Source organism: Phyllobates terribilis, unplaced genomic scaffold (assembly GCF_046119375.1).
Source record: "Phyllobates terribilis strain yellow unplaced genomic scaffold, ASM4611937v1 Scaffold_4__5_contigs__length_816908805, whole genome shotgun sequence".
Lineage (NCBI taxonomy): Eukaryota > Metazoa > Chordata > Amphibia > Anura > Dendrobatidae > Phyllobates > Phyllobates terribilis.
In genome coordinates, this window is record NW_027362764.1 from 775,069,728 (window position 1) to 775,089,189 (window position 19,462).

At 51.4% G+C, this 19,462-nt stretch overlaps 1 protein-coding gene across 5 annotated transcripts in view; it reads right to left on the reverse strand.

Moving 5' to 3' along the window:
* TRAPPC9 (trafficking protein particle complex subunit 9) overlaps positions 1–19,462 on the reverse strand; it is a 667,549-nt gene that overhangs the window by 466,982 nt on the left and 181,105 nt on the right. For 4 of the 5 annotated variants that reach the window (XM_073679927.1, XM_073679930.1, XM_073679931.1 and 1 more), the window contains 2 exons: positions 18,115–18,257; positions 16,704–16,814 (listed from right to left, as the gene is read on the reverse strand). In XM_073679927.1, coding sequence (XP_073536028.1) covers positions 16,704–16,814; positions 18,115–18,257 — 254 coding nt within the window. The remainder of the gene's footprint in view (positions 1–16,703; positions 16,815–18,114; positions 18,258–19,462) is intronic. The other variant, XM_073679928.1, reaches the window with a different exon arrangement.

The following is a 19,462-nucleotide window of genomic DNA, read 5'->3' on the forward strand; positions in this document are numbered from 1 at the left end:
TAATACTCCACGGACAAGGAAGAGCAGCGACGTATTACCCCCTCCCCACACCCAGCAATAATACGCCACGGACAAGGAAGAGCAGCGACGTATTACCCCCTCCCCACACCCAGCAATAATACGCCACGGACAAGGAAGAGCAGCGACGTATTACCCCCTCCCCACACCCAGCAATAATACTCCACGGACAAAGAAGAGCAGCGACGTATTACACCCTCCCCACACCCAGCAATAATACGCCACGGACAAGGAAGAGCAGCGATGTACTACACCCTCCCCACACCAAGCAATAATACGCCACGGACAAGGAAGAGCAGCGATGTATTACACCCTCCCCACACCCAGCAATAATACTCCACGGACAAGGAAGAGCAGCGACGTATTACCCCCTCCCCACACCCAGCAATAATACGCCACGGACAAGGAAGAGCAGCGATGTACTACACCCTCCCCACACCCAGCAATAATACTCCACGGACAAGGAAGAGCAGCGACGTATTACACCCTCCCCACACCCAGCAATAATACTCCACGGACAAGGAAGAGCAGCGATGTATTACCCCCTCCCCACACCCAGCAATAATACGCCACGGACAAGGAAGAGCAGCGATGTACTACACCCTCCCCACACCCAGCAATAATACTCCACGGACAAGGAAGAGCAGCGACGTATTACCCCCTCCCCACACCCAGCAATAATACGCCACGGACAAGGAAGAGCAGCGATGTATTACACCCTCCCCACACCCAGCAATAATACACCACGGACAAGGAAGAGCAGCGACGTATTACCACCTCCCCACACCCAGCAATAATACGCCACGGACAAGGAAGAGCAGCGACGTATTACCCCCTCCCCACACCCAGCAATAATACTCCACGGACAAGGAAGAGCAGCGACGTATTACCCCCTCCCCACACCCAGCAATAATACTCCACGGACAAGGAAGAGCAGCGACGTATTACCCCCTCCCCACACCCAGCAATAATACTCCACGGACAAGGAAGAGCAGCAACGTATTACCCCCTCCCCACACCCAGCAATAATACTCCACGGACAAGTAAGAGCAGCGACGTATTACCCCCTCCCCACACCCAGCAATAATACTCCACGGACAAGGAAGAGCAGCGATGTACTACACCCTCCCCACACCCAGCAATAATACTCCACGGACAAGGAAGAGCAGCGACATATTATCCCCTCCCCACACCCAGCAATAATACTCCACGGACAAGGAAGAGCAGCGATGTACTACACCCTCCCCACACCCAGCAATAATACTCCACGGACAAGGAAGAGCAGCGATGTACTACACCCTCCCCACACCCAGCAATAATACTCCACGGACAAGGAAGAGCAGCGACGTATTGCCCCCTCCCCACACCCAGCAATAATACTCCACGGACAAGGAAGAGCAGCGACGTATTACCCCCTCCCCACACCCAGCAATAATACTCCACGGACAAGGAAGAGCAGCGATGTATTACACCCTCCCCACACCCAGCAATAATACGCCACGGACAAGGAAGAGCAGCGACGTATTACACCCTCCCCACACCCAGCAATAATACTCCACGGACAAGGAAGAGCAGCGACGTATTACCCCCTCCCCACACCCAGCAATAATACTCCACGGACAAGGAAGAGCAGCGACGTATTACCCCCTCCCCACACCCAGCAATAATACTCCACGGACAAGGAAGAGCAGCGACGTATTACCCCCTCCCCACACCCAGCAATAATACTCCACGGACAAGGAAGAGCAGCGATGTATTACACCCTCCCCACACCCAGCAATAATACTCCACGGACAAGGAAGAGCAGCGACGTATTACACCCTCCCCACACCCAGCAATAATACTCCACGGACAAGGAAGAGCAGCGATGTATTACCCCCTCCCCACACCCAGCAATAATACTCCATGGACAAGGAAGAGCAGCGATGTATTACACCCTCCCCACACCCAGCAATAATACGCCACGGACAAGGAAGAGCAGCGATGTACTACACCCTCCCCACACCCAGCAATAATACGCCACGGACAAGGAAGAGCAGCGACGTATTACACCCTCCCCACACCCAGCAATAATACTCCACGGACAAGGAAGAGCAGCGATGTACTACACCCTCCCCACACCCAGCAATAATACTCCATGAACAAGGAAGAGCAGCGATGTATTACCCCCTCCCCACACCCAGCAATAATACGCCACGGACAAGGAAGAGCAGCGACATATTACACCCTCCCCACACCCAGCAATAATACGCCACGGACAAGGAAGAGCAGCGACGTATTACCCCCTCCCCACACCCAGCAATAATACTCCACGGACAAGGAAGAGCAGCGATATACTACACCTTCCCCACACCCAGCAATAATACGCCACGGACAAGGAAGAGCAGCGACGTATTACACCCTCCCCACACCCAGCAATAATACGCCACGGACAAGGAAGAGCAGCGATGTACTACACCCTCCCCACACCCAGCAATAATACTCCACGGACAAGGAAGAGCAGCGACGTATTACACCCTCCCCACACCCAGCAATAATACTCCACGGACAAGGAAGAGCAGCGACGTATTACCCCCTTCCCACACCCAGCAATAATACGCCACGGACAAGGAAGAGCAGCGACGTATTACCCCCTTCCCACAACCAGCAATAATACGCCACGGACAAGGAAGAGCAGCGACGTATTACACCCTCCCCACACCCAGCAATAATACTCCACGGACAAGGAAGAGCAGCGACGTACTACACCCTCCTCACACCCAGCAATATTACGCCATGGACAAGGAAGAGCAGCGACGTATTACACCCTCCCCACACCCAGCAATAATACTCCACGGACAAGGAAGAGCAGCGACGTATTACCCCCTCCCCACACCCAGCAATAATACGCCACGGACAAGGAAGAGCAGCGACGTATTACACCCTCACCACACCCAGCAATAATACTCCACGGACAAGGAAGAGCAGCGAAGTATTACCCCCTCCCCACACCCAGCAATAATACTCCACGGACAAGGAAGAGCAGCGATGTATTACACCCTCCCCACACCCAGCAATAATACTCCACGGACAAGGAAGAGCAGCGACGTATTACACCCTCCCCACACCCAGCAATAATACTCCACGGACAAGGAAGAGCAGCGACGTATTACACCCTCCCCACACCCAGCAATAATACGCCACGGACAAGGAAGAGCAGCGACGTATTACCCCCTCCCCACACCCAGCAATAATACGCCACGGACAAGGAAGAGCAGCGATGTACTACACCCTCCCCACACCCAGCAATAATACGCCACGAACAAGGAAGAGCAGCGACGTATTACCCCCTCCCCACACCCAGCAATAATACGCCACGGACAAGGAAGAGCAGCGATGTACTACACCCTCCCCACACCCAGCAATAATACTCCACGGACAAGGAAGAGCAGCGATGTACTACACCCTCCCCACACCCAGCAATAATACGCCACGGACAAGGAAGAGCAGCGACGTATTACCCCCTCCCCACACCCAGCAATAATACGCCACGGACAAGGAAGAGCAGCGACGTATTACCCCTTCCCCACACCCAGCAATAATAAGCCACGGACAAGGAAGAGCAGGCGCCAGGACGGAGAGATCGTGGTAAAGAAAGAGTTAAGGAGGTTGGCTTTTATAATAAACTTATGTTACCTCCTGTATGATCCTACAGAGCTGCACTCACTATTCTGCTGGTGCAGTCACTGTGTACATACATTACATTACTGATCCGGAGTTACATCCAGTATTATACCCCAGAGCTGCACTCACTATTCTGCTGGTGCAGTCACTGTGTACATACATTACATTACTGATCCTGAGTTACCTCCTGTATTATACTCCAGAGCTGCGCTCACTATTATGCTGGTGCAGTCACTGTGTACATACATTACATTACTGATCCTGAGTTACATCCTGTATTATACTCCAGAGCTGCACTCACTATTCTGCTGGTGCAGTCACTGTGTACAAACATTACATTACTGATCCTGAGTTACATCCTGTATTATACTCCAGAGCTGCACTCACAATTCTGCTGGTGCAGTCACTGTGTACATACATTACATTACTGATCCTGAGTTACCTCCTGTATTATACTCTAGAGCTGCACTCACTATTCTGCTGGTGCAGTCACCGTGTACATACATTACATTACTGATCCTGAGTTACAACCTGCATTATACCCCAGAGCTGCACTCACTATTCTGCTGGTGCAGTCACTGTGTACATACATTACTTTACTGATCCTGAGTTACATGCTGTATTATACTCCAGAGCTGCACTCACTATTCCGCTGGTGCAGTCACTGTATACATACATTACATTACTGATCCTGTACTGATCCTGAGTTACATCCTGTATTATACTCCAGAGCTGCACTCACTATTCTGCTGGTGCAGTCACTGTGTACATACATTACATTACTGATCCTGAGTTACATCCTGTATTATACCCCAGAGCTGCACTCACTATTCTGCTGGTGGAGTCACTGTGTACATACATTACATTACTGATCCTGAGTTACATCCTGTATTATACTCTAGAGCTGCACTCACTATTCTGCTGGTGCAGTCACTGTGTACATACATTACATTACTGATCCTGAGTTACATCCTGTATTATACTCTAGAGCTGCACTCACTATTCTGCTGGTGCAGTCACTGTGTACATACATTACATTACTGATCCTGAGTTACATCCTGTATTATACCCCAGAGCTGCACTCACTATTCTGCTGGTGCAGTCACTGTGTACATACATTACATTACTGATCCTGAGTTACATCCTGTATTATACTCCAGAGCTGCACTCACTATTCTGCTGGTGCAGTCACTGTGTACATACATTACATTACTGATCCTGAGTTACATCCTGTATTATACTCTAGAGCTGCACTCACTATTCTGCTGGTGCAGTCACTGTGTACATACATTACATTACTGATCCTGAGTTACATCCTGTATTATACTCCAGAGCTGCACTCACTATTCTGCTGGTGCAGTCACTGTGTACATACATTACATTACTGATCCTGAGTTACCTCCTGTAGATCTTTTATTATAAAAATGAAAAACATAACAAAATTAATAACCAGAAAATAAACAATGTAATGAACTGGTCCAGCCGCTCCCTCTCTCCTCACACACATATTATACATATACACACAATAATAACTACCTACACCATGACATCTGGTCCGGTTACCAAACAAATAATAACAATATAATAAATAATAACCGACAAATTATATACAAACTAATATATACATTCTTTTTTTTCTTTTTTTTTTTTTTTTAAATAAATAAAATAAAATAAAATAAAATAAATACTAACTATACAAATATATACAAGACAAAACAAAACCCCCCACACTCGAGCCCACCAGTCCCTCCCCGGCACTGACCTGAGAGCTGGTCCTGCGCCTCATGCCTCAGTCCAACGTCCATAGGCCAGATCAGGCAGTGCCAGGTTTTCACCCAAATAACCAGTGTCCCACAAGATGAACCCACCTCCCCCCTTTTCCCTCCACCCAACCTAACACCTCCACCCAAACCCATATATACAATATATACAGAAACAAACAATACAAAAACCACAACTGACAAAGCCCAAGTTCGGTGCCTGCAGCCCTACATCACTGTCTACTGATCAATAAAACAAAAATCTATGGTGTCAGCAGCAGCCCACCACCAGGAGAGGAGATGACCAGACTAGGGCACACTAAAATAAAAGCCCCTCCAGAGGAGAGCGGCCCTCCGTGTACCCAGTCTCTCATACTCCAGAGAACGCACCTTCACCAGGTCACCGAGTATGGTCCTAAACACATCGTCCACTGGGAGGATTTTCCGCTGTGTCGATACTAAGCACCGTGCGTTCCACGTGTGATACCTAACCACTGCGCTAACTAGAAATAAGGTGCAGCGGTCCCGACCACCCAGGTCCCCGAATGCTCCATAGGCCCATTCCACATAAGAGAGACCGGCCAGCCGGGGCCAGCCAATGGAGGCGCCCACCCTGTTGTACACCTCTGTGTTAAAGGGACAACGAAGCAGGAAGTGGTCCATGCTTTCAAGCATGGTACCACAATGCTCCCGAGGACAGTTCCTGTCCTCAGAGCTCCTACACTTCAGATTGTCCCTCACACACAGTTTCCCATGGAAGCAGCGCCAAGCCAAGTCCCAAACCTTCGAGGGGATCCTGATAGAATTCAAAAGATGCAGACCTACCCCAAGATCCCGACTTGGGCAATCCCTGAGCGCCAGAGGCCTCTGAAAATGGGTCAACAGAACCCTTTTGTCAAGGAGCTTCCTTGGCAGAGTCCTGACCTCCCACATTCCCAGACCCCACCAGCGAATTACCTTCAGAACCACGGTAGCGTAAGCCGGGAGATGTCCATGCGGTGTGCGGAGATCCTTCACTTGCCCTCCTGTCTCCCATTCCTGGAAGAAAGGCTGAAACCATCCCTTACAGGAGAATACCCACGGAGGAGCCCTCTCTTTCCAGAGGTTTGCAATATTGATCTTAATGAAGGTATTCACAAGGAATACCACAGGGTTGACCATACCCAACCCTCCTAGTCTCCTCGTACGGTAAGTAACCTCCCTCTTGACCAGGTTCAGTCTATTCCCCCATAACAGTTGAAAGAACAAACTGTAGACCCGAGTCCAGAGAGGCTCTGGCAAGATGCACACACTGCCCAGATAGATCAGCAAAGGGAGCAGGTAAGTTTTGATCAGGTTTACCCTTTCCCTTAGGGTCAAAGACCAACCCTTCCATTGGTTCACCTTCTGAGTGGCGATCTCTAGCCTGCTGTCCCAATTTTGTTTGGGGTAATCCCCCTGGCCAAATTCGATGCCAAGAACTTTTGCAGAGACTTTGGGTTCTGGAAGGGTGTCCGGGAGATCAAAACCAGGATCTCCTCCTCTCAGCCAGAGACTCTCACACTTATCCCGGTTGATCTTAGACCCGGATGCCTCCGAGTAGCGATTTACCTCTGACATCAGCCATTCTGCCTCCCCATCAGAGGAAACAAAAACGGTGACGTCATCGGCATACGCCACCACTCTCAGAGTGGCTTCCGGTGCTGCCCGGTCCATCCCGATCACAGCCAACGGTCCACGCTCCACCCTCCTAAGAAGTGGGTCAATCGCAAACACGTACAGTAGCGGGCTCAAGGGACAACCCTGGAGAACACCACACCCAACCTCAAAGGAGCTGCCAATCCAACCGTTCACAAGCGGGAAACTCTCTGCCCCAGAGTACAAGGTCTTAAGCCAATCAACAAACCCCCCCGGCAGGCCATACCTCAGAAGGACAGACCAGAGGTACTCATGATTAACCCGATCAAACGCTTTTGCCTGGTCCAATGACAGCATGTACCCCTTCCAGTGGCCAGCCCTACCCTGCTCCACCGCCTCTCGGACACAGAGTACAGCACTAATTGTACTGTGGCCCGGAACAGAGCAATGCTGGGCCCCCGAAAGGAGCTGGGGTGCAAATTTCACCAGCCGATTAAACAGCACCTTTGCCAAAACCTTCCTGTCTGCATTGAGAAGCGCTATGGGATGCCAATTCTCAATGCAAGATGGGTCCTTACCCTTTGACAAGATGATCAGGGCAGACCTCCTCATTGACTTTGGCAGAGTGCCCGAGGAAAGACACTCATTGAATACCTCAGTCAAGAGGGGAACCAAGGCGTCCTTAAAGGTCTTCTAGAATTCAGATGTTAAGCCATCCGGACCGGGAGATTTCTTCAGGGCAAGCCCTTCAATCGCCAACTTAACTTCCTCTTCCCTGATCATCTCTGTCAAAACGCCAAGAGAGGGGTCTACCCCTGGTTCGGGGACGGCTTCAGCCAGAAAAGCCGACATCTCATCCCAATCCAGATCCCTCTTCCCCAAGAGGTGCGAGTAGAAGGATCTGACGACCTCCAGGATCCCTGATCCGGATCTTTTCAGGGACCCCGCAGTGTCAACCAGTCCTGTAACAACTTTACTATTCACTGACATCTTGCAGTTTCTATAAGGGTCGGGCGAGCGGTACTTCCCGTAATCCCTCTCAAAAACCAAAGATGCGTGTCTATCATACTGACACCTCATTAGCAAAGATTTCACTCTGGAGATCTCCTCGCGGCTACCTCCAGTTGAGACAAGATGCTCGAGTTTCCTCCTCAGGCCCTGATACAGGCGGTACCTGTCCAGGCTCCTGAGGCTCGAGAGCTGGCGGAAGAATCTCGCCATCCTTTTCTTAAACATCTCCCACCACTCTGACTTACTACTACAAAGATCCAGTAAGGGTACCTGGCTCTGAAGAAAATCCTCAAAGGACTGTCTTATTTCCGCTTCTTCCAAGAGAGACGAATTGAGCCTCCAAAAGCCTCTTCCCATCCGGGGGGTCTCTGTAACATTCAGGGAAAACAAAATCAAACAGTGATCGGAGAACTCCACCTCAACAACAGATACTGCTGAAGAGACGGCTTCCTCCTTTAAATAAAACCTGTCTATCCTGGACCTACAGTTACCTCTATGATAGGTGAACCCCTCGTGGCCTGCGGTGTGCCGGATGTGGACATCCACCAGGCGAGCCTCACTAGCTATACTATTAAGGGCGACGCTATCATAAGTCAGCTTGTCTCTGGAACCTCCTCTATCCCGGGGCCTCGTGACAGTGTTGAAGTCCCCTCCAAAGACGACCTGCCGACTCATAAAAAGGTAGGGCTTGATCCTCATAAAGAGACACTTCCGGTCCCATTTAGATTGGGGACCATAGATGTTAATGAGCCGAAGCTCTTGTCCCTTCATGAGGACATCTAATATCAGGCACCTCCCCATTTCTAACTCAATAACCCGTCAGCATTCTACCGGTGCGGTAAAAAGGACCGCCACTCCGCTATACGGCTCGGCCGCAAGAGACCAATAGGAGGGCCCGAGTCTCCACTCCCTCTTAGCTATAAACACCTCTGCCATATTTGGCAGCCTGGTCTCTTGCAAAAAGAAAATGTCAGCTTCAACCCGGCTGAGAAAATCAAAGGCCGCAAATCTAGCCATGTTTGACTTAATGCTGGCAACATTAATGGACGCCAGCGTCAACGGAGTGGGTACCGCCATCATTGGTGATTAAGTTAGACGGCTTTCCTCTTCCCACTCCCCTTATCCTCTGCCTCAGAGGAGGAATCCTTCCCCCTCTTTAATGACACAGAGGTGTCCATTCCAGCATTTTTCCTTCTTTTTTCGTCCTCGTCTCCGGACTCTGGGCCAGTCCCTTCCCCCAAGTACCTTGCATCCCCAGGAGAAGGAGACTCGGCGCCCCCTGTAAGCTCCGCTGAAGCCGGAACCTCACCCTCAGCCTCCTCCTCAGAGGAAGAGATGTTATCAAGGGCTTGGAACCGGTTAGAAAGACCAACTAGAGGGGAGTCGTTTTTACCTTCCTTAGGTACCTTGGTCAGAGCGGGAGAAGATGTTTTATCTCCCTTCTTTCTCTTCTTTTTGGTGCCGAGCTTAAGCTTGTTCTCTAGCCACCGCTTATTATCCTCATCCATACTTTCATAATGGGAGGATTCTGAGGCAGAGGCGGTTTCCTCCCTGTGGATCCTCCTAACCTCCTCATCCAACTCATCATTCCTCGGGGCCTCAGCAGCAAGACTGGCATCCAGGACAGGGGCTGCCCCGGTAGTCTGGGGCTCGCCCCGTTCCCTCTCCTGTCTGCGCTTGTCTAGACGCCTCAGCTGGGCAGGCGTCTTTTTATTGCTTTTCTTCCCTGGCCCCTCAGCTCCCCCACCCCTGCTAGTCCCCTCTCCAGCAGAATCGGCTTCACGGCTTACTCCCACCGGGTCTCGACTGCATTAGCAAAGGAGCGAGGACAACGGCTGAATGGGTGGCCTAACTCACCACACAGGTGGCACCTAATCTCCACACAAGAGGCGGCAAGATGGCCGACACCCCCACACAACGAGCATTTCTGCACGGTGCAGTTTGCACTGAAGTGTGTGGGGTCGCCGCACCTGTGACAGAGCTTCGGTTGCCCCTGGTAGAAGACCAGGATACGATCCCTACCCAGAAAGGCAGACGATGGAATGTGGGCAACCGTACCACCTGAACGCTTAAGTTTTACCATAAACGTCCAGGCCCCTGACCAGATACCAAACTCGTCGCGGTTTTTCTTTGGCATCTCCACCACCTCTCCATACCGACCAAGCCACGTCATGATGTCATAGCAAGAAAGCGACTCGTTACGAGTCATCACGGTCACTTTCTTGATCTGGTTTTGGCGAGACACTGCCTGAACGGCAAAGTCTCGCCAGCCGGGCTCATTTTTTGCCAACTCATAATTCGCCCAGAAGAGCTTAAGCCCCTCCGGCCGAACAAAGCTGACATCAAACTCAGGCGTGGAATAGGGATGTATCAAGGCGTAGATGTCAATCGCCTTGAAGCCCATCCTCAGCAGGAGCTCCACAACTTTAGACCTTGGCGGACATGCATCACTGCCCCTCCACCGAAGACGGACCACATTCCTACGCACACTGCCTGGCCCGGCTGTTGGGAGGGACCACACTGTATCTTGCCCTTTTTGCTCTCGGAAGGCCCCGAGGCCATGCCTCTCTATCCAGAAGGATAGATCAACCTCTCGACCCTCTACCATTAGTGATCTCTCCCCCTTCTTTAGAGCCTCAAGAAGGCGCCGTTGCAACATGCCGTCCCCAAAGCCCGGATACGAGGAGGATGCCCGATTTGCCCCGGAGGTGACACTGGCATAACTCTGGACAGGTGTTGCCACCCCCGGGGGGGGCAACCGGACCAGTGACCACATCAGCCCCAACAGTATCACCATTACCCACCTCCATCTCACCCTCCACCAAACCAGCAACCACACCACTAGACAATGAATTATCCTCATTCACCTCCACAACCACATTCATTCCTGCTGGACCAGTAACAATGGTGGATGACCTTTTGACCTCCGCATGAGGCACAAGGGGCTCAGTCACCTCCATAGAAATGGAGGCGACCTCACCCCCGGTCTTATGTGTGCCCTCCACATCATCGGTCGGTAATTTCCGCTGTTTGGCATTTGGTATAATGTGCCGCTGATCTCTAGCTGCAGTTAGGCGCCGCTGATCTTTAGCATCAGGATCTTCCGGACCAGCGACGCCAACACAAAATAGCACTTTCGTGGGAGGACCGGAACGCTCAGCCCCAACTGCCCCCTCACACTGCCGCCGCTTCTCAACTAAGTGATCAGCGGCAACAGCATTCAGAGGCGCCGAGGCTACCGGAGCTGCCCCCGACACCGGGCTGCTCCCCCCTCCCACTGAGGAGCGCACCACAGCATCGTGGCCTGATGGAACGCCCGCCGCCGGGCCGCCCTCACTGTCCAGCCTCTCGGCTGATGCACCTCCTGCTGAGTCCCCACTACTACAAGCAGAGACGGAGCTCTGCGCCTCACTACCGCGCTCTGTGATCTCCCCGCGCCTTTGCACCGGATCCACAGCAGAACCCGGGCTGGGCTGGGCAACGGGGCTTATACAGCGAGCTGAGCCTGCCGCCGACTCAGGGGGTACAGGGAGGGGGGCATATACGTATCTTACCGCTTCCTGCAGCTTTGGCTTGGTCTTCTTTGCCTTTTTGTGGCCCCCAGGTGCCTCTTCTGGTAGATCGTCACCAAGATGGAAGTTTTGGAGGCACACTGGGGACTCCAGGAGCTTAATCTCCGCCATTAGCGCCCCTCCCTGGCTGCTGCTGTCACTGTCCTCCCCAGAGCCAGCAGAACTGCGACCGGATGTCACTGTCGCCTGTCCTGCAGGGAGCTCGCTGCACGTGGCCTGCGGGTGACTTCGCAGGCTGCCAGGTGGGGCTTCCTGCTGGTCATCACTCTCATCATCCACCTGGCTCTCAGGCTGCAGCCCCATCTGCCTTTGCTCTCTGGTATCAGCCATTTCTCTAAAGCGGTCTTCATTTATAAGTTTTTCTTTGAAAGGACCACTCTGCTCCCTGATGGTGGCTTTCCTAAGTTCCAGGCGTTGAATTTCACTGCTCAGTCTTTTTACCTCGGCTTGGAGTTTTGCCTTCCTTGGTTTGGAGGCCCCCGCAGCTTTGGCGCTTGTGCAGCGCAGCTCCTCCCGGAGCCTCCTGATGAGCTTACTGGCATCTTCATACTCACGGAGGCGGATCATGACCCGGGAGGCATAGGTGGACACAGACTCCCGGGGTCCCTGCAGCACCCATTCCCCCTCAGGGACGTCGGCCTCACCTCCGTGAGCACTCAGCTTTCCTCCGGAAGGAGCGCCATCTTGCACGCCGCTGTCAGGCTTTTCCTCCATGCTGGAAGCCTTGCGGCTTCTGGGGGTCTCCACAATCCCGGGGGGAGTAGGAGCCACATTGCTGCGACTCCTGGTGCAGCGTCTCACCCCCGAGTCCTCTGATGTGCAGGCCGGTTGCTGGTTTCTTCTGCCCCCCGCCGGCCTGGTTCGGGAAGCAGAAGCCTGGGACTTGGCTCCATCACTCATCCCAGAAACCCGCTCCCTCCCTGGGAAAGAGAGAAAGCAGGTCCCCAGGTGGAGAGGTGTTGGTTTCTCAGAGATCAGGAGCTCACAGCAGGATCTGCAGCCACACACCCGCAATCACCACACTGACTAGCAGCTGATCAGAGCTGCACCCAGTATGCTGCTCGTGCAGTCACTGTGTACATACATTACATTACTTATCCTGTACTGATCCTGAGTTACCTCCTGTATTATCCTCCAGAGCTGCACTCGCTATTCTGCTGGGGCAGTCACTGTGTACATACATTACATTACTGATCCTGAGTAACATCCTGTATTATACTCCTGAGCTGCACTCACTATTCTGCTGGTGCAGTCACTGTATACATACATTACATTACTGATCCTGTACTGATCCTGAGTTACATCCTGTATTATACTCCAGAGCTGCACTCACTATTCTGCTGATGCAGTTACTGTGCACATACATTACTGATCCTGTACTGACCCTGAGTTACATCCTGTATTATACCCCAGAGCTGCACTCACTATTCTGCTGGTGCAGTCACTGTGTACATACATTACATTACTGATCTTGAGTTACATCCTGTATTATACTCCAGAGCTGCACTCACTATTTTGCTGGTGCAGTCACTGTGTACATACATTACATTACTGATCCTGAGTTACATTCTGTATTATACTCCAGAGCTGCACTCACTATTCTGCTGGTGCAGTCACTGTGTACATACATTACATTACTGATCTTGAGTTACATCCTGTATTATACTCCAGAGCTGCACTCACTATTCTGCTGGTGCAGTCACTGTGTACATACATTACATTACTGATCCTGAGTTACATCCTGTATTATACTCCAGAGCTGAACTCACTATTCTGCTGGTGCAGTCACTGTGTACATACATTACATTACTGATCCTGAGTTACATCCTGTATTATACCCCAGAGCTGCACTCACTATTCTGCTGGTGCAGTCACTGTGTACATACATTACATTACTGATCCTGTACTGATCCTGAGTTACATCCTGTATTATCCTCCAGAGCTGCACTCACTATTCTGCTGGTGCAGTCACTGTGTACATACATTACCTTACTGATCCTGTACTGATCCTGAGTTACATCCTGTATTATACTCCAGAGCTGCACTCACTATTCTGCTGGTGCAGTCACTGTGTACATACGTTACATTACTGATCCTGAGTTACATCCTGTATTATACTCCAGAGCTGCACTCACTATTCTGCTGGTGCAGTCACTGTGTACATACGTTACATTACTGATCCTGAGTTACATCCTGTATTATACTCCAGAGCTGCACTCACTATTCTGCTGGTGCAGTCACTGTGTACATACATTATGACATTACTTATCCTGTACTGATCCTGAGTTACCTCCTGTATTATACTCCAGAGCTGCACTCACTATTCTGCTGGTGCAGTCACTGTGTACATAAGTTACATTACTGATCCTGATTTACATCCTGTATTATACTCCAGAGCTGCACTCACTATTCTGCTTGTGCAGTCACTGTGTACATACATTACATTACTGATCCTGAGTTACCTCCTGTATTATACTCCAGAGCTGCACTCACTATTCTGCTGGTGCAGTCACTGTGTACATACATTACATTACTGATCCGGAGTTACATCCTGAGCTGCACTCCCGTCGGTTGCAGTAACACATTTATCACTGCGCTTAGTTATTGGGTGTGTGGCCTCACACCCCGCTGCGGGTCGCCCGTCTCCCAGATGCTGTTTATAGCCTGCAGGTTCACAGCACAATTACTCCGGATTTGCCTCCATGTTTACCCTGCGTCGGTCAACAAGTTCATTTATTGCTCTCTTCCGGGGAATCACGTGTATGTGCCGTCTCCCGGAGCCTCGCCCGTGTTTATGGAGCCGCACACATAGTGCTGTTTGCATTATGAACTAATTGACTACATGCAGATGGCGGCAATTAGGAGTCAATTATATGATCTTGGACCATTATGTGCAAGAGCGACACTGGAAGCTGCACACAATGAGGATGGAGGCACCCAGGACACGTCCTCTACCTTCAGCTCCTGCCACTGTTAGATCTCAGCTTGCTGCCAATGAGTAGAAACATTTACATTCAGGGTTTGGAAAAAGTTCAGCCCTATTCACACAACTGCAGAAGTCCAGGACAGGAAAAAGCTGTCAGTGATTACATGCCAACAAAGTGTCCCAATAAATGTGCTAGCAGAACACGCCCCGTAAACAGTGCTAGGACTCTGTCCTCCACAACCGGTGCCACAAGGCTGCGTCCTCCACAACCGGTGCCACAAGGCTGCGTCCTCCACAACCGGTGCCACAAGGCTGCGTCCTCCACAACCGGTGCCACAAGGCTGCGTCCTCCACAACCGGTGCCACAAGGCTGCGTCCTCCACAACCGGTGCCACAAGGCTGCGTCCTCCACAACCGGTGCCACAAGGCTGCGTCCTCCACAACCGGTGCCACAAGGCTGCGTCCTCCACAACCGGTGCCACAAGGCTGCGTCCTCCACAACCGGTGCCACAAGGCTGCGTCCTCCACAACCGGTGCCACAAGGCTGCGTCCTCCACAACCGGTGCCACAAGGCTGCGTCCTCCACAACCGGTGCCACAAGGCTGCGTCCTCCACAACCGGTGCCACAAGGCTGCGTCCTCCACAACCGGTGCCACAAGGCTGCGTCCTCCACAACCGGTGCCACAAGGCTGCGTCCTCCACAACCGGTGCCACAAGGCTGCGTCCTCCACAACCGGTGCCACAAGGCTGCGTCCTCCACAACCGGTGCCACGAGGCTGCGTCCTCCACAACCGGTGCCACAAGGCTGCGTCCTCCACAACCGGTGCCACAAGGCTGCGTCCTCCACAACCGGTGCCAGAAGGCTGCGTCCTTCACAACCGGTGCCAGAAGGCTGCGTCCTTCACAACCGGTGCCAGAAGCCTGCCCTCCATAACCAGTGCCACAAGGCTGCCCTCCATAACCAGTGCCACAAGGCTGCCCTCCATAACCAGTGCCACAAGGCTGCCCTCCATAACCAGTGCCACAAGGCTGCCCTCCATAACCAGTGCCACAAGGCTGCCCTCCATATCCAGTGCCAGAAGCTAGCCCTCCATAACCAGTGCCAGAAGGCTGCCCTCCATAACCAGTGCTAGAAGGCTGCCCTCCATAACCAGTGCCAGATGGCTGCCCTCTATAACCAGTGCCAGATGGCTGCCCTCTATAACCAGTGCCAGATGGCTGCCCTCCATAACCAGTGCCAGATGGCTGCCCTCCATAACCAGTGCCAGATGGCTGCCCTCCATAACCAGTGCCAGATGGCTGCCCTCCATAACCAGTGCCAGATGGCTGCCCTCCATAACCAGTGCCAGATGGCTGCCCTCCATAACCAGTGCCAGATGGCTGCCCTCCATAACCAGTGCCAGATGGCTGCCCTCCATAACCAGTGCCAGAAGCCTGCCCTCCATAACCAGTGCCAGAAGCCTGCCCTCCATAACCAGTGCCAGAAGCCTGCCCTCCATAACCAGTGCCAGAAGCCTGCCCTCCATAACCAGTGCCAGAAGCCTGCCCTCCATAACCAGTGCCAGAAGCCTGCCCTCCATAACCAGTGCCAGAAGCCTGCCCTCCATAACCAGTGCCAGAAGCCTGCCCTCCATAACCAGTGCCAGAAGGCTGCCCTCCATAACAAGTGCCAGAAGGCTGCCCTCCATAACAAGTGCCAGAAGGCTGCCCTCCATAACCAGTGCCAGAAGGCTGCCCTCCATAACCAGTGCCAGATGGCTGCCCTCCATAACCAGCGCCAGAAGCCTAAACCTGCCCTCCATAACCAGCGCCAGAAGCCTGCCCTCCATAACCAGCGCCAGAAGCCTGCCCTCCATAACCAGCGCCAGAAGCCTGCCCTCCATAACCAGTGCCAGAAGCCTAAACCTGCCCTCCATAACCAGCGCCAGAAGCCTGCCCTCTATAACCAGTGCCAGAAGCCTGCCCTCCATAACCAGTGCCAGAAGCCTGCCCTCCATAACCAGTGCCAGAAGCCTGCCCTCCATAACCAGTGCCAGAAGCCTGCCCTCTATAACCAGTGCCAGAAGCCTGCCCTCTATAACCAGTGCCAGAAGCCTGCCCTCTATAACCAGTGCCAGAAGCCTGCCCAGTACTTACCGCTGGCACTCTCCAGGGTGCAGGATGAGATCCTCGTTGTCTTTGGCGCTGATGGCGAGCTCGTGTTCTGTGGAGTTGAAGACATCGAGGAGGAGATGACATTGTCTTGTGCTGGGGGAATAAAGAAGGATGTAAGCACCAATGGAGGAGCAAAGGGCGGCAAGAGACGCAAGGCCAACCGGGCACCAACACCAATGGAGGAGCAAAGGGCGGCAAGAGACGCAAGGCCAACCGGGCACCAACACCAATGGAGGAGCAAAGGGCGGCAAGAGACGCAAGGCCAACCGGGCACCAACAATCAGCAGGCCCGTGGGCGTTCTCACCACTGATACAATACATCCCGGAAATATGAAAAATCTGATAATTTGACACAAAAGAGAAATAAAACGTAAAAAATCTAAGCAATAAAGAGAAGAATCTCCCTATGTCTTATACTCGCTGCATACTGGGGACAGACGTCTTTTTTAGCAACTTTTATTTCGTTTTGTTGAGCGAAAACAGCAATTGGGACTTTTTTATTTATTTTTTTTTAACTGCGTGAGATAAATATTTTAATCGTTTCCATTGATCTTGATGTGGGAATTCTGAATGTTTTTTTTTCTGCAAAAAACGTAACTTTTTTTATATACTGTATAATTTGGAAAACTTTATTTTTAATCTTAAAAAAGCAATAATTACAGCTTTTATTTTCCTGTCACTTTACATTAGACCCCCTGCCAGTGAGTGTCATGGCGTAGGTGGCCGGGTAAGGGAGCTTTCACACTGCGTTCTGGCACCTATCAGGGCTTATGTCCGAACCCCCACAAAACGGGATTTGGGCTTAGGCACCGACAGAGCCAGAGACCATAATGTGAACAGACGCTCTGTCGTGCTTCATTTTCGGGCACGTATGCCTACTGGAGGCGGACACCCGGAGGCAGTCTACTATGGGGTTGTTCAAGACAAAATCGTAATATTAAAAAAAAAAAACACAAAAAAAAAAAAAAAAAAAAAAAAAAAGAGATCATCTACCAACCTACCAGACCACCGCCATTCCTCTGCACCACTGCCCATGTCCCCCCGCCAGAAAAGGAAGCAAAGAAACTAGTGGAGGACACAATCAGAGGTCCAGATGAACAGTGGGAGAGGGGAGACCATCTCTTCCAGATAGATCGGATGGGCCATTACGTTCCCCAATAGAAGAAGAGAGGAGATTGGCGAAAAAACACGACCGGTGGGGTGGAGGAATGGTGAGGGTCCGGTAGGTGACAATCTGTGGTTTTCTTTTCTTATTTAGGACCACCATGGGCCAATTCTACAATATAAGCGGAGATATCGTAATGTGACACAAAGTATAATATTCCAAGACCCTGATTTGTTGACAAAAGAATGGACGATCCCTTAAACCCCAATGCGGAAACCTGACCCTCACCTGGTCGCCGGGAGCGTGCTGACACGCGTGAAGAACACGGACGGCTCTACGTCCACATGGAGGCCGAGAGAAATGTTCCTGTAGTAGCCATCGGCGTGACCCGGTCCTCCCGAATACTTGAAGTTCAAAACTCCTTCAAGTGTCTGTGGAGGGAAGTGTAGAGAATAGCATCACCTTCCAATGACTGGCCACAGGCGGGGGGCCATTGCTGTTTATATTTTGGGGCCATGTACAATTTTTACATTTTGAGTCGTCATATTTTCATACAAAATGACTGAAGTGAACGTTCATTCTGTTTTCCAAAGGTCTAGTCAGGTGTTATCTGCAGAAGCGGAAAGGATTTTTTACAGTAAAAGCAATGCGACTGTGGAAGAGGTTTCTACGGGACTGGTTTTCACATAAACAATCGATCACTTGGTCACTGATGTAATGGGAATCATTAAAAATACTAGAGGTCAGGATGGAAAAACCGTCACAGACGCCTTCCTTGTCACACCTTCACTTCTCTGGTTCAGATAAATGTGTAATCTTGGAGGGGGGGTTTGACTTCTGAGCCCCCCACTAATCCTGAAACTGGGGATAAAAAGTCAAAGCCCCCTGTGTGAATAGAGCTATAGTGAGTAAGTACTGACAGTGAAGGGAGCGGCACTGATCATGTGTGACCACCACTAGAATGGACAGTGAAGGGAGAGGTACTGATCATGTGTGACCACCACTAGAATGGACAGTGAAGGGAGAGGTACTGATCATGTGTGACCACCACTAGTATGGACAGTGAAGGGAGAGGTACTGATCATGTGTGACCACCACTAGAATGGACAGTGAAGGGAGAGGTACTGATCATGTGTGACCACCACTAGAATGGACAGTGAAGGGAGAGGTACTGATCATGTGTGACCACCACTAGTATGGACAATGAATAGAGCAGTACTGATCATGTGTGACCACCACTAGTATGGATAGTGAAGGGAGCGGTACTGATCATGTGTGACCACCACTAAAATGGACAGTGAAGGGAGAGGTACTGATCATGTGTGACCACCACTAGTATGGACAGTGAAGGGAGCGGTACTGATCATGTGTGACCACCACTAGTATGGACAGTGAAGGGAGAGGTACTGATCATGTGTGACCACCACTAGTATGGACAATGAATAGAGCAGTACTGATCATGTGTGACCACCAATAGTATGGACAATGAAGGGAGCGGTACTGATCATGTGTGACCACCAATAGTATGGACAATGAAGGGAGCGGTACTGATCATGTGTGACCACCAATAGTATGGGCCGTAAATGGTCACACATGATCAGTGCGCTCTACCACTAGAATGGACAGTGAAAAGAGC